Genomic DNA, 15025 nt, shown 5'->3' on the forward strand with positions numbered 1-15025 from the left:
CAGCAGGTCAGCTAGGCCTTGAGACTTGCTTGTTTCACCAGGCTGGCCTTATACAATATGTAACAATAAATTTACCCTCCCCTCCCCCCTCACAATCAAACTTGTAAATTTAAGGGGAAAAAAATAAAATAAAATGTCATCTAAACGGTACAATACTTTGTAAATGGCTCCCACACATCCTGAAATTTCCTGAAAAAAACACGCTGTATTGCAATAAATCTTTCCATTTTATAAACATGACATAAGGAATTCCACCAGAAATTATAATTTAATCTACTCCAATTTTTCCAATTATATGTAATTTGTTGAATGGCAACCCCAGTCATTATAAGTAATAATTTATTATTTGTATAAATCTGACTTTTTGCTCTCATTGCCATACCAAATAGCACAGTATCCTATGATAATGCCACTGGGTTGTCTAATAAACAATTAATTTGGTCCCAAATTGATTTCCAGAAATTCATAATAAATGGACAATAGAATAATAAATGATCTAAAGTCCCTGCTTCGAGATGACAGTGCCAACATTTATTAGACTTAGAGCTATCCAATTTTTGTAATCGAACAGGGGTCCATAATGCTCTATGTAACAGAAAAAAACAAGTTTGTCTCATAGATGCCGACACTGTACATCTCATCCTCCAAGTCCAAATTCATGGCCATTGAGACGCAGTAATTTGGTGCTTAATCTCAATACTCCAAATGTCTCTCAGACCAGTGTTTCGTTTCTTTTTAATAAATCCAGTCAGCAATTTATACCACTGGGTGGCCTGGTGACCCAAGAAGTCCGCCTGAAAGCATAAGAACTCCATATTAAATTGATTACTAAGGTTTTTCCATTCAGGGAACCCCGCCTGAATGGCCTGCTTCAGTTGCAACCATCTAAAACATTCTGATTAATTAAGACCATATTTATGTTGCAACTGTGAAAATTCAAGCATTTTACCATTAGAGATAACATCATCTAATAAACGTATTCCTGTTATCATCCAATGCTTCCATGCGAGCCTTTCTCTGCCAATTTGAATCTTGGAGTTCAGCCATATAGATTGATTTGTAGATTTGTGAATTGGAATTGTTGTCAAATTACTTACATAACGCAATGTTTCCATGTATCAGCTAATATTCTGTTATCTTTACTGTAACTAGGCATTTTGATACTGAGCACATGACAAAGGCATAAAGGAGACATGAGCTGCCATTCAAACCACAACCAATCTAGGAGTTTTTCCTGAGCTCTGGGAGGACCCAATACATACCCTGGCGTAGAATATAGGATTGATGGTACCTATAAAAATTTCTTTAGAATCATTTTGTTGTGTATACTTTTAAATTAGGAATTTTACCACAAGAAAGTGAATTTTAATTTTAAAGTGGGATATAATACTTTTTTTTTTTAAGGAAAATATCTATCTAAAGATAGTTTTCTATTTAAGATATATTATAGTCCAAAAGTTATTCATCATGAAATAAGGTTAGTTTTTAATTATATAGCTTGAGGCTGTATGTTCATGCAATGTTTCAATTTTTTTGTAAATGAATTCCATTAATCTATTCATAATGTCATGGGCAATTTTTCTGTCTAGAAGATATCACAGATATTTGGTTTTGCATTTTTCTAAACTGTGAATTTGTCTGCTGAGACAACATGCTTCTTCTTCACAGCAAAAATGTAATAAAGTATACAAAGTTGAGAAAAAGACCTTAGCCCCATTGTTCCTTTGCAAACTAATGTACACAGAATCAACCCCTTACCTCCTAAGTGCTAAGTTTATATATCTGTACAAGGATCTACTAAGTGTGAGGAGGGAGGGACAAGTAGAAATAATTCAAGTGAAACCTTCTGAGCAGAATACTCCACAAGTCTTGGAATCTTCGTGTGTATAGCCTAAAGTTTATCATATTATTCTCTCCTTGGAGGATAAACCTTTAATAGCAGCTGGACATAAGAGACCCAGTTTGAGAATATTTTAATGAAGTTCCTCTAACCTATGAGTGAGGCATGCATACAAAATGCAAACATTGCAAGAAAGAAATGCAAACATTGCAAGAAAGAAAAGCAAGACCTGGTGGTCCGAATGAAACAAACTCCATCTGATTGAAAACCCATGTCATTAATATGGTTCAGTCACTGAGACCAGGATACAGTCCACCAAGCAGAGCAGATGTTGTAGGGAAACTGTTGGATAAAGCATTATGATAGAGAAATAGAGCAATGTGCAACAGGTCTAGAGGGTAAAATTGTTAATCTAAGTCTTGATGGGTGTAGTAATATCCACAATGATTCTGTTGTATTTGCTCATATAACAACAGAAGAAGAGAATATATATTTTTTGCAGAAATAATTGATACCTCAAGAAATGCACATATAGCAGAATATTTACAGGAAGTAGCAGCAAAAGCTATAATAAAATGTGAACAAATATTAAAATGTCTAGTACACAGTTTAGTCACAGACAATGCTACAAATATATCCAAGATGAGAAGAAATTTAGAAGAGCATTACATTACATTAGAGATTTCTATTCCGCCATTACCTTGCAGTTCAAGGCGGATTACAAAATAATTAAGGTTGGTCAGTTACATAAAGAGAACAGTGGTCTGTTATAAGAAGAGATCAGTGGTCATGACTAGTGAAGAGGGCGGGTATTCTCAGGGAGTTAAGAAGCTAGAAGGAATGATGGAATCGTGGTGTTAAGACTTAAGCAGGGATTTCTTGAAGAGTAAGGTCTTTATTTCTTTTCTGAATAGCTTGTAGTCCGTGGTTGTAATTAGCAGATTGGAGATTTGGTTATCCAGTTTCGCTGCTTGGGTGGCTAGGAGTCCGTCGTAAAGTTTTTTCCGTTTAACTTCTTTGATTGGCGGGTATGTGAATGGGGTGTGAGATTTTCTATGTCTGGTTGAGGTATTATGGATGAGTCGGTTGTTGAGGTAGGTTGGGCTGTCACCATTTATGGTTTTAAATAGCGTGCAGTAAAATTTGAATACTATTCTTTCCTGGATTGGGAGCCAGTGTGAGCTCATGAAAGCTTCAGTGATGTGGTCGTGTTTTTTTAGGGAGTAGACGAGTCTTAGTGCTGTATTTTGGACTGTTTGCAGTTGTTTGATCATTATTGCAGGGCAGGGGAGATAGAGGATATTGCAATAATCCAGTATACCTAGGATAAGGGATTGAACTATGAGCTGGAATTGTGATCTTTCAAAGAATTTGCGTATTTGTCTTAGGTTCCTCATTACGGCAAAAGATTTCTGAATTGTTTTGTTTATTTGTGATTGCATGGTGCAACATCTGTCTATTGTCACTCCTAGTAGTTTCAGGGTGTTTTGGATGGGGTAATTGATCGAGTTGATTTCTATATTGGTAATAGTGGGGGTTTTGTTATTTTCGAGGAGAATGAATTTTGTTTTGTCTGGGTTGAGTTTCAGTTTGTGGTCTTCCATCCAATTCGCTACTGTTTCCATAGTTCGGTGTAGAGTGCCTGTTATGGTGGTCTTTGGCTGATCAAAAGGTATGAGGATGGTGAAATCATCAGCATAACTATAGGAGGTTAAGCCTAGTTTTTCCATGTATGTTCCGAAGAAAATATCAAAGTAAAAATATATGGCTGCAGTGATCATTTGCTGCACTTCCTAGCTAAATACGTTAGTGTCTCAGAAATCAAGACTGTCATTAAAAGTGCTAAATACTTCCGTAATAATCATTTTGCAGCAGCAGCAGCTGTGAAAATAATGGTTGGAAACAAGTTAACAACCCATCTTTTGGGACAATAACATCTCAAAAGATGTTAGATGGAACTCCGTAGTGGACTGTTTTGAGAGGTATATCAAGAACTGGACTATTCTGATGACAGTTTGTAAACAAAATCAAGAGAAAATAGATGGCACAGTTACAGCCAAAATCCTCAATGATGGGCTTAAGAGAAATGTTAAAGATATGCCGAGAATCCTGAAACCCATTTCTGAAGCTTTAAACATAATATAGAAAAACAGCTGTTTTATTGCTGATGCTGTTGAAATTTGGAAGGAACTGAGTGAACACTTTAAAATATAATTTGCACAATGACAGAATTAAATTGCAAGCATTACAAAAATAATTAAATTACAAGCATTAAAAAACAGCTATGTTCATTCTCACTTGTCCCAAGATCTCGATACCTGGCACTCCACGAAAGTAGCTCTACAAACTCTATTATTTGAAAAAGACTCAATCCATGCTTATATACTGTAAATATAATCTACATAAGCAGGGAAGCTGTTAGCTAGTCTAGTGAAGCAGCAGGGCGGCTGGCGTTATATTCCCTGTATGAAGGATGGCCAAAGAGTTTCCCATACAGATACTGCTAAGATTTCTGAACTCCTCTACTCATACTTTAGCCAGATCTATAAGGCTGGGGATCCAATTGATACAGATGTCATAGAGTCTTATTTACAGAGGTCGGGGATGCCTCAGTTTTCCCCCATGGCATTGCAGGCTCTTCATGGCCCCATCCAACCGGATAAATTCCTCTCTGACTAGGGGCAGTTATGCACGGCTCTGCACCTGGGCCAGACAACTTCTCCTATGAATTTTACAAGATACTGCAATACCGGACTTTGTCAGCCTTTATTGGATTCCTTTCCCTTACATACTAATGAGGCCTATATTAGTCTACTCCCTAAATCCTGGCTGATCGTCTATCACAGCATCTGTCCTCATTAATCCATTACAACCAGACAGGCTTCGTTAAAGGGAGGCATTCGGTCCTCAATATTAGAAAGTTGTTGTTGGCGTGGCAATGGAATGTTGCCAGCAGTGCGAAGACACGGCCATCTTGGTTAGTCTAGACCAGTGTCTCAAACTTTTTTAGCTCTGGTACACTATATAGAGCAAGGAATATGTGTTGAAAAAGTTGTAATTTTATTTTGATGTTTTTATTCTGATTGCTTTTATCTTTGTATGTAAACTGTTATGAACTTTTCAAGGTATTTTCGGTATACAAATAAAATTGTATTGTATTGTAATTGTATTGGGGATGACAATGGATGACTTTACCGGGCTAGCACAAAACTGATGATTTTTCAGATCTGTAATTGATCAAGTTGCTATGACTCAAACACGAATCAATAGCACGTAACTTAACCAAATCAGTAACTTTTTGATATAACTATAAAACTAATCTGAAAAGTTATTTTTCATAAAATTAAACCTCATCTGGTTTTAAGATTATACCAGCAAGAATAAGTCTTTCTGTAGAAAACCATGATTTAAATCAAGCCTGATTAGAGATTTAAATTGATTTGATTTAAATCAAATCCACCCTGTTTAAAAGTAAAGTACAGAGTAGACATTTACATTGGAGTAATGTTGACAGTATTCTGCAATATCGTTTGGTGAGGGGGCCTTGGGGTACTCTGATTCCCCTCCTCCTACTCCCAGCCCATCAGGATCCAAAAACTGAGCAACTGTAGACTATTTTGAGCATTCTCTTGTGAGAACAGCAAAACAAACAAACATCACACTACTCTTATAAGGTCCAAAGCTGCTCACAAAAAAGATAAAATACATCACCACATTTATGAACCATATATAGCTCACAATACCACTGTTAACAGTTTATAGCAGAAATATATATTTGAAGCAAATGGGTTTTTAAACATTTCGGAAAGGAAATGTAAGATGAATTACATTTTAAAAAGGAGGCAAATAGAGAGAGAAAATCAAGATGGCGCTCGAGCAGGACGCGAGTTGAGGGAGCTCCCGCCTTGGAAGTTTCTTCCTTTATTTGTTTGCTGCATTATCTCTAAATACCTGCGAAATGCCCAAAAGACGGGGAAAGCCGAGGGGCAATCCTCCAGTGGCTCCGGGAACCTCAACGCCGCGGCAGACTGCGATTACAGCGTTCGCAGTCCATCAGACTTCGGCGGGTGTTCCTGTTGCTGTGCAAGGGGAAGTGCACAGCTTAGGCAGCGATATTTCGTTGAGCCCGCGTGGACCACATACTCCCCCTATGCCCGGAGATACTGAGGCGGGACAGACGAGTCTGGAGGACTCACCGATTGGTGAGGAGCGTCTCAAACGCCCAGCTAACCCGGATGTCAGCACGTCGTCATCGACTCAAGTTTTGGAGCCGATGCAGGTGGGGAAACTTTCACCGCTGAGAACGAGTGGTGGTGAGGGTGAGGGAACTCGCGGGTTAAACCGCGTAGAAGGAGCCACTTTCCAACAGGCTGATCTTTCCCCCCTCAAGCCACTTGTGAAACCGGCAGCGGTGACTCTGGATTCAATCTGGACCGCGATAGAAAACCTACATGCGGTATGTACTAACTTTGTCATAAATACTTTAAATCTATCTGCTAAGATAACCCATTTGGAGACCTCTGCCCAACTTCAGAAGGAAGAAATATCTAAATTGGAGAAAACAACCAATGAAACGAAGACTTTGCTTGTTAAACAATCATCTGATAAAATGTTAATAATGAGAAAGATTGAAAATTTGGAAAATCAACAAAGGAATTTAAACCTGAGACTTTTAAATTTTCCAATTGCTAAATATTTTTCTCCTTTAGAATTGTTTAAAAAATTTTTGGTAACGGTGCTGAAAGTTCCAGACTCTAACTTACCCCCTGTACAAAAAATTTATTATTTAAAAAAGATTGCAGAGGATACTCAAGGGGAAAAGACTGAGTTAGATGTCTCTGCAGTATTGGAATCATCTGTGATAGAGGTGCAAGGTCGTGCTACATTGATAGTTACGCTTGTGTTTCTACAAGATAAGGAAATGTTACTGAAATTATACTTTAAAATGAAACAGGTCTCCTATTTAGGTGAAAAGGTGAATATATTTCCAGACGTATCTAAATGGACTCAATCTCGCAGGAAAGAATTTCTTACATACCGTACAAGATTGGTTTCTTTAGGGGCAAGTTTTCAGTTAAGGTTTCCTTGTAAGTGTTTTATTTCCTATCAAGGGAATAAGTATATTTTTTTTGAACCGGCCCAATTGGGTTTTTTCCTGGAAGGTAAAGGGCTTCCTACCGTGGCCCAGACTGAAACTGAAGTTGTATAATGAGGTCATAAAATGGTAAGAATGATGTATGTTCGAGCTTAATTTCCTTTTATTATATATTAGTTTTTGATCCTTGACTCCCACAAGGAGGTTTCTTAAGTTTTTCTCTCCTTCACAGGTGGACTATATTTAAGAGATTTTCCTCTTTTTCTTTTTGTGTTATATTCATTTGTTTAATAATGAATTGAAAAGATGTATTCAATATTTCTTGTACAATTTTGTATGTAATTATTTGAAAATATAAATAATAAAATAAAAAAAAATAAAAAGGAGGCAAATTATCCAAAATTGTACTAACTTAGGGCCTCTTCTATCAAACTGCGCTAACAGTTTATAGCGCGGTGAGCCAAGCTGAATGGCCTGCGCTGCTCCCAATGCGCAGTTTGATAGACGAGGCCTTTAGTTTTCCCACTAACCTCCTAAATTCAAAAGTCAGACAAATTTACTAAAGCAGAAATTGGATTGCTCTAGGGATGTACTTATGATTCACCTAGTTAGAGGTTTAAGACAGCCATCCCAGTTGTATAAACAGTCCTAAACTGTTAGCTGGTTAAGCTTGGCTGATAGTTCACCTAAAGATAGCCAGCCAAAAAGGAATCAACAGAAAGTTGACCCATAATGATCCATGTACCTCTGAAAAGCTTTTGCTCTTTTCCTCACACACCACATAGTCAGTTAAAGATATGCATATTAAGATCTACGGTAAACCATAATTATCATCAAACTACAAGAAGGGAGTATGCTGACAGGTGTGAATAACAAATAAAAAATTACTTACTGAATCTTCATCTTGAATCATCTGTACCAAGTTATCAAGAACAGGAGTAAGGTTTCTAGAAAACATACGATAAGGAACTAAATTGTATCAGCAGCTCACAATATATAGATTTCGACAATTCTAAGTGATGCAGCAGAAAATAAAATGAAATAAACTAACTTGGACTTCATATTGTTAAAATTTTTGCCCAGTGCTAGATGTCGTATCGATCTGTTCTTGCTCAGCCAGATCACCAAGGTTGACAGATCAGCTTCAAGACCTGTAAAGAACACAGTATTAATGTAAGATGATAACCCATATGTAAAAATAACATACTACTAACTGGTGAAAGTATCTGAATTTCCAAAACTTGAGCATTGATATCAGCTACCCAGGTACATCTGCTTCATTCATTCATGCTTGAACTCTCTTATGTCAATGCTCATTTTCCACAGGGATAGGTCACCTTTTCAGCATGCATCCTCTAAACACCCTTCCTGATCAGTAGCTGCACAGTACAAGGGGCTGCTGAAAGTAAGTTCTCAGCCCAATCAAGAAGAGAATGAAAGTATTAAAAATAAATAAAGATTTAAAAATGTGGGACCATGAAAATTATAAGTTATTCCACATTTTTCTTGACACTTTCATTTCAATGATATGAAATGAAATTAAAAGTATCAAGAAAAGTGTGGAATAATAAAGTTTCATGGCTTTACATCATTTTCTTCTTGCTTGGACTGAGAACTTTTCAGCAGCCCCTCGTAAGCACCTGAAACCTGCATTCCCCCAACTATGCAGGGGATGCACATTGTTCTTATGAAACTTGTATTATTTTTCAAGCTAAGATTAAGAAATCATGGTACTGTCAATTACCCAGCCTCAATAGCTACATATGCTAAAAGTGTTCTTGCAACCGAAACGTACAAACAGATCAGTAAGACAGCTCAAATCGTTATAACTCCCACATCTTACAGCAGTTCCAGTCAGGGACGGAAGCAAAACCACAGGTACAGTGATGAAAGCAGCTTTGGACCAAAGGAGGGTATTTTGGTTCGCCTTTAATAATAATAATAATAACTTTATTTTTTCTATACCGCCATAATCTTGCGACTTCTAGGTGATTCACAGTGAAGAGAGCTGTACAATCAGTGAACTACAGTGTACAAATAGAGCAGATGTCACTGAACAGTCAGTGATTATAGTGTACAATTTAGCAAGAAAAATATATTAGTGGGTTACAGTATAATCTTAACATGTTACATTAAAAGGGGCTGGAAGGCCAGCGAATTACAGAATACAAATGTTGAAGAAGACACTGACAAGACAGTGAAAACAGAATACCGTTAGTGAAGATGCGTAATATCAGCATGAAGAGTAATGGCTTTAAAAAAGGGGGGCGTTTTCTGACTAGTAATTAAATCTATTGAACAGAGCGGTCTTGATTTCTTTCCGAAAGGCGCCATAGGTTAACCTGGCTCTGTCAATGAAGTTGCCTAGCCAGGTTTGCTGTTTACCAGCTTGAAATTTGAAAATTCTGTGTAGAAAGGTTCTATATTTGCATCTTGTGATCTTCGGGTAAGCAAAGAGGTTGCGATTTCTGGTTGTCCTTTAGGAGGTGTAAAGTTCAAAGTGAGGTAATAGATAATTGGGGGCCATTCCCCACACCAGTTTATAGCAAAAGCAAGAGAACTTGCATAAAATTCGTGCCTCGATTGGCAACCAGTGTAGCAGTTTGTAGTAGGGACTAATGTGATCACTTTTTTTTAGTCCGAATATTAAGCGGACGGTCGTGTTTTGTACTATTCTTAGTTTTCTCACAGCTTTTTTAGGAATACCCACATAAGTGATGTTGCAGTAGTCTAGGGTGGATAGAATCAATGATTGTACCAGTGGTCTGAAGGATAGTGGGTCGTAATATTTTTTGATAGTTTTTAAATTCCAAAGTGTGGAGAAGCACTTTTTTGTCATCGAGTTTGTGTGTTCGATCAAGGTCAGGTGGGTATCTAAGGTGACTCCTAGTATTTTTATGGGTGACCGTGACCATTTAGGTGTATTGTTGTTGTAATGATTTTTTCATTTGGACTTGCCAAGAAGATTTTTGTCTTTTCAGAGTTTAGTTTCAGTTTAAAATTGATAGTCCATTGTTCTATTTTAGTCATGATATGGGAGATTTGTTTTAGGGTGTCATTTGTCACGTTAGTCACTGGAATTAGAATAGAGATGTAATCTGCTTATATATAGTATATTAGGTTTAACTTTTGTAATAGGTGGCCTAAGGATGAGGTATAGATACTGAATAAGGTAGGAGATAGAGGGGAACCTTGAGGAACTCCCGAAGGGCTTTTCCAAAAATTAGAGTATTTTCCATCGTAGACTACTTGATACAATCGTTTTGCTAAGAAGCCCTGGAACCAGGTCCTGACTCTTCCCGAGAGGCCCATTGCGTCTAAGCAATTCAGCATTATTTCATGATCCACTAGGTCAAATGCACTGCTAAAATCTAGTTGTAAGATCAGAGCGCTGGTACCTTTACTAAAGAGATCGTATATGTGATTGAGTTAAGAGCCTAGGACTGTCTCTGTGCTGAACCCTTTTCTGAAACCTGATTGATGTTCGTTGAGGAGGTTGAATTTATCTAGGTGATTTACTAGTTCCAGGTTGACCAACCCTTCCAGTAGTTTGGTAAATAAGGGGGTACTCGCTATGGGTCTATAATTGGACGTCAATGCAATTGAGTTCTTCTGGTCTTTGGGGATGGGTGTTATCAGTATGTGTCCCATATCCTCATGGTAAGATCCACTTATAAGAGTGGATGTTGTCCAGTTGAATAGATCCCTTTTGAACTCCAGTACTGCAACTTGCATGATCTTAGATGGGCATTCGTCTAGTAAGCAGTGAGATTTAGCGCATTTGTTAAACAAGGTAAGGAATTGGTTCCCATTAGGTGGGCTCAAATTGATCCCAGGTCATGTCAACACTGGGCTCCCTTTCCTGTGGTCTGAATTGGGGTTCGAAATCGGGTGAGGAAGTTGGTAGAGTAGCTCTTAAGTCTAAAATTTTTTTGTTGAAGTAGATGGCAAGGCTGTCGACCGATGGTATCTGTTCATTGTTATTTTTCAGGACCTGTGTAGTGTCTGTAAGTCTGTTTACTAGTTTGAACAGTTCTCTGCTATTTGATTTGACTGCTCCTATTTTTTGTGCATAGTGTTTAGAACGTTTTTCTTTTATCAGGGTTTTGTATTTTTTCATATTTTGTTGTCTGTTTTGAGCCATATTCTTTCTAGTTTTCTGAGTTCCTGTTTAAGTACTAGTAGTTCAGCATCGAACCACTCTTTTGATACCCTCTTATTCTTTTTGTATGTTTGAGCTGGTGCTATTTGGTTTAATACTTCTTTGGTGAACTTTCCCCATCTGGAAGGGAAATCTTGTTCTTCCTCCAGATTGGGATATGATTCATAATGCGTCCAGAATTCTGATGGGTTTATGGTGCTTCTGCAGGTGACTGTTGTTTTCTGTCTGTCATTACTTATATGTTTTGTAAATGGATGTTTCTTTTTCCAGCATAACTCAAAATTGCAAATGTAATGGTCTGACCATATGCATTTCTCCCAAGCACCTATGCAATATTGGATCTTCGGTACGGAGATGTCTTTGTGCGAGAAAGTGACAACATCCAATTGGTGTCCCTTTTCATGTGTTTCCTCCTTGTCTGGTATTATGAAGCCTAGGGTAGTTAGGAACATGTCGATTTCAATTACTTCCGGTTTTTCCACTTGTTCTAAGTGTATGTTTTTGTCTCCCAGCAACATATTATATGGTCCTCTTATGGTGTTGGCTGAGAGGAATTCGAAGAATTCTTCTTTGGCACTTGACCATTTTTGGGGGGAGATGTAGAATAGCGTCACAGTTAATGGTTCTTCCAGTTCGGTGTTAGTGATCTTGCAAGTTGAGATTTCCAATTCTTCTGTAGTTTTAAAATCTATTCTACTAAGTTCGAAGAATTTTTTTACGATTATTGCTAGATCTCCTCCTTTTTTCCAGCTTCTAGATAGTGGTACGATTTTGTACCCCTGCGGTAACATTTCCTTCATTATGACATCTGTATCAGAGACCATCCATGTTTCAGTTAGAAATAGGAGGTCTGGATTCATTTGTTCGATCCAGTCGTGTATAATTTGAGCCTTGTTTCTCACGGATCGGGCGTTCAAATAATATCCCTTGAAGTTCTTATGTTGTGTTGAGATAGGGGTTTCAGTGTATTTTAACTTTTTTAGAGTACTTCTGTTTCTGGTCTTGTTTCTGTGCAATTTGGAAGGTTTGTGAATGGTGTTTGCTATGGGGATTTGTGATGGGCCAAGTTCAGAACAGTTGTATAGGAATTGGGGTGAACTCGTAGGTTTGTTCATTTTGATTGGCCTTTGCCAAGAGATATGGACTGGTATTGGTTCTGGGGGCCTTTCATCGTTACACCGGCTTCTGTAACAGATTAAGTAGACTATGTACAGTATTATTTATATATTGTTTTCAGCCTTCATTTTGGCTGAGTTCGCAGATGCTTATGTGATAAAGTGAGGGCTTTGAGATATTAATCTGATAGACTTTACCCACTAGAGGCCTTCAGGTAGTCCAGTAACTAATATTCTATCTAGTGGATTATAACTGGGGTAGCAAGTTAAGTTTAGGGAGGGCGTAAGGTGTGTATGTAGAAATAGATTGTACCTGGGGTAGAATGATGAACATGCAGTATATAGTTGTGACAGATATTGAATGGTTTAGCGTGCAGTAATAGGTTATACATACAGTAGCTATACATACAGTTAAACATACAGTAGTAGGCTGATCATGTAATAAACAGGCTGTTCTTGGAATAACAGGTTATACATGCGGTCACAGGTTTTTCATGCAATGTAAGCTGTACATGCAGTTACACTTTGTACATGCGGTGTCAGGCAGTACAAGCTGGCTATATGTGCGGGACAGGCAGTATAAGTTATTGTTCATGCAGTAATAGGCTATATATGTTGGCTATGAGAGCAGACTATATGCAGTAATAGGCTATATATGCTGGCTAGGAGTGCAGTCTATACATGCAGATTCTAATTGTAGCTTAACCAGATAAGAAGTACTTATCGTTTGTTCTGGGTTTGGACGCTTTACTCAGACGCTTCACAAAGGCGCGTGCTAAGGTGCACGCGCCTTTGCCGTGCGCCTTAGCTGGTGCGCCGAACGGCTATGCGCCGTTCACTCAGGGCAGGTTATTAGGTTTCGCCGATGGGGGGGGGGGGAGGCTGCAGCTGGCTCACACGCCCAGATTGGAGGAAGGGAGTTTCACTGGAGGCTCCATGGAGGAGCCGGCCCCGAGAAGAGTTTGCTGCCGATTGCAGCTGTGGGTGCCCGCGGAGGATTCAGTGGAGAACCGGGCCCGAAAGCTGCGAGCTCTTGAAATTTAACACCTTGAAATTTGGTGCTCATATATTTTATTACTAGTAATTATTTATCAAGTTCTTTTCTGCTTAGGTTTTATTTTTCTCCCCCAATTTTGAAGTAGAGAAAGGTCATAAAACAAGATGATAAGGTCATTTTTATTGGACACACTTAATATATATTCTTGATTAGCTTTCCAGAGCTATTAGACCTGAGGAAGATGATAGATGCTAGTTTCTAAAAGTTAGTCTATAAACTTTTCCCAATATAATCACTTTATACAGTTTTTTTCATTGACCTTAAATCCATTTGAATGAATATAATCACTTTATATACCCCCCTTTACAAAACCATAGTGTGATTTTTAGCGCCGACCACAACGGTAACAGCTAAAAAACATGCTACGCTTTTGTAAAAGGGGGGGATAGTTTTGTTTTTTCTATTGACCTTAATCCACTTGAATGCACAGGAATAAATACGACAACCTCACTACTTTAATTTTTCTCTCACTCATACTAAAGCCCAGATCCTCCCTGGTGCCCAAGTAACCATTATCTTACATCCCTCTTGGATTTTAACTCACACAACTGATGCCATTCAATAAAAACACAACTGAAAGAGGAAGGGGAAAAATAAATGTCACTACTAAACAGCTAGGAGAATTCTGGAGGCTCTTACAAGGAAACAGACACTGATTTTTTACTTAAATGAAGCTGTTTAAATACAGATGAAAAAATAACAGTTTTTGTACAAGATGCGTGTCTTACAGCTGTACAAAAATGTTAAACATTACTTACTCTTCAATGTCTTCTTAAAAAAAAAAAAAAATAAAAGACTAAAAGAATCTGTTTCAAAAATTTGTGTCACATCTATTGCCTTTGACTCAAAAACATATAAATCAGTTTTATTTTGTTTGCCCTCAAAGTTCCTCAATATTTACATGAAATTACAGAAGACTACTTTGATACTAAAAACACACCAGCATTTCAATATGGATCATGCTTTAGTGCAGGCCTCAACAAATTTTCATTAAATCTAGGAGACAGCCTAAAAACATAGAAGCCAGCAGCAGAGATCTCTTGTTTGTTCTTCCCCATCCTCTCAACATTGTCCCAAATGAAGTTAGGGGGGAGGGGGAATGAACACCTTACAGACCACCAATAGCATTTAAGAAAATGATTTACTAAGGCTCTTTTCCTATTTTGTGTCTGTGGGCAAAGAAACTTTAGTAAATCAGTTTCTTACAGTACCTCTGCAGATCATTAGCAAAAATCAAGTCCCCTTTCCAAAACATGATGTCAGATGTTTGATAGTACATTCAAGGATGAGAGCATTATGTCATTTGCGGATGACATTCTTTTCCTCATACCAATAACCAACAACCAAACTGACACTATCCAAAAAATATCAGAAAACATAGAAAGAATTCAAACCTGGGCAACAACCCACAAACTAAAGCTAAATACATCCAAAACAAAGATTCTTTACTTTCACACCACCCAACAGACTGCACCAATTAGCATCATTCTCCAGTCTGGAAACACCCTCACAGTAGACAAAACCTCTAAAATCCTGGGCTGCATCCTGGATTCCACGCTAACAATGGAACCACAAATCTCCCACCTCTGGATGAAAACCCACTTCACCATGAGACAACTAAGACTCATCAAATCATGCTTTCATCAACACCATTTTGCCCTAATTGTGCAGATGACAATCCTGCCCCAGCTAGATTACTGTAATTCTGTCTACATGGGAATCAACGCCACCCTTGTCCACAAAATGCAGCTCATTC

General features: G+C 38.0%; 1 protein-coding gene across 6 annotated transcripts in view; it reads right to left on the reverse strand.

Moving 5' to 3' along the window:
- Window positions 1-15025, reverse strand: part of CARMIL1 (capping protein regulator and myosin 1 linker 1) — a 476507-nt gene that overhangs the window by 131265 nt on the left and 330217 nt on the right. For all 6 annotated transcript variants that reach the window (XM_033934492.1, XM_033934489.1, XM_033934488.1 and 3 more), the window contains exons 19-20: window positions 7987-8086; window positions 7828-7882 (exon numbers count right to left, since the gene is read on the reverse strand). In XM_033934492.1, coding sequence (XP_033790383.1) covers window positions 7828-7882; window positions 7987-8086 — 155 coding nt within the window. The remainder of the gene's footprint in view (window positions 1-7827; window positions 7883-7986; window positions 8087-15025) is intronic.

This window comes from Geotrypetes seraphini, chromosome 2, assembly GCF_902459505.1.
Source record: "Geotrypetes seraphini chromosome 2, aGeoSer1.1, whole genome shotgun sequence".
Classification (NCBI taxonomy): Eukaryota; Metazoa; Chordata; class Amphibia; order Gymnophiona; family Dermophiidae; genus Geotrypetes; species Geotrypetes seraphini.